This window comes from Eurypyga helias, unplaced genomic scaffold (genome assembly GCF_000690775.1).
Source record: "Eurypyga helias isolate BGI_N326 unplaced genomic scaffold, ASM69077v1 scaffold16749, whole genome shotgun sequence".
In the NCBI taxonomy this organism is placed as follows: Eukaryota; Metazoa; Chordata; class Aves; order Eurypygiformes; family Eurypygidae; genus Eurypyga; species Eurypyga helias.
In genome coordinates this window covers 19,673-20,701 of record NW_010270258.1, presented here as the reverse complement: position 1 = coordinate 20,701, position 1,029 = coordinate 19,673, and the positions used below count along the sequence as shown (strand labels likewise).

Genomic DNA, 1,029 nt, shown 5'->3' with positions numbered 1-1,029 from the left:
TGGGCCTGTCCCCAGACCAGAACCTTCTGAGCTGTCATTTCCATCCTCCCCAGTCTTACATCATTTAGGCCGTGTCCTACTCTGTCACCCTGGATCAGAAGAAAGATCCTCCTAGCCCAGCATCCCGGTGCTGGAGGCACAGAGGGAAAGGCCTGAAGGCCACGCACATTACAGTTCCACGATTTATTTCATCTTCCTGTGGCTGTTTGGAGTCCGAATGTGCCGCTGCCGAGCACGCTGTGGCAGGGGCCTCCTCACATCCTACAGCACTAACTAGCGATTTATTTACTTGAAGCTTACGGCACGAGAACTGCTTGTGCTGGGGAAGACGGCGAACGGCAGCAACCCACCCACCCATCCCACCACACGTTTCCAGGCCTCTCCCATCTCCTTGTAACCCTGTCTCACTTCCCGAACCAGAAAAACCCTTCTGTCCTCCATCTCCCAGCAGCTGATCGTTCTCCCTTGCCCTTCTTTGCACCTCTCCTCCTTCCGGGCACTGAGCTCTACCTGCTGGAACCTCCCGATCCACCTCCCGAGTGTGGGGTCAGAGCCCACCAGCGAGTACCGGGTTGGGATTCACAGCTGCGTCCTGTCCGCATCACTTGGCAAACACCCCCGCCATTCCCTTGGCTACATGACACTGTGACATTCTTGGTATTTTCACAGTTCACAAGAGCTCAGCGTCGCCAAGAGCTTTGGGAATGCACTTACAAGTCTGTTGGACCGTGTGGGTCTGAGTGCACCTCCCTGTGCCATCTCAGCAGCGTGCCAGCCAAGCTGAGAGCGGAACTGGCTCCAGACACACACGAGGACACACAAGGATGTGACCCTCACCTGTGCGGGAAGCGCGAGCGCAGAGGAAACAAAAGTCTTACCTTTCCAAGAGGCACATTGACATCAAGGCCAAAGAATAAAGGCAAGAGAGAAGAACAAGAATAGAAATAGAAACTGCAGAAGAAAAAGAAGATTGTGTAAACAGTAAAGGTCAGAGCATGGTAAGCATCAGGATTAATTTTGCACTCTGCA

General features: G+C 53.5%; 1 protein-coding gene across 1 annotated transcript in view; it reads right to left on the bottom strand.

Moving 5' to 3' along the window:
• Positions 1-877: 877 nt before the first annotated feature.
• Positions 878-1,029, bottom strand: part of LOC104514648 (janus kinase and microtubule-interacting protein 2) — a gene marked incomplete at its 5' end in the record, with an annotated part of 19,651 nt that continues 19,499 nt past the window's right edge. The window contains one exon of the mRNA XM_010158389.1: positions 878-951. Within this exon, the coding sequence (XP_010156691.1) occupies positions 901-951 (51 nt within the window). The remainder of the gene's footprint in view (positions 952-1,029) is intronic.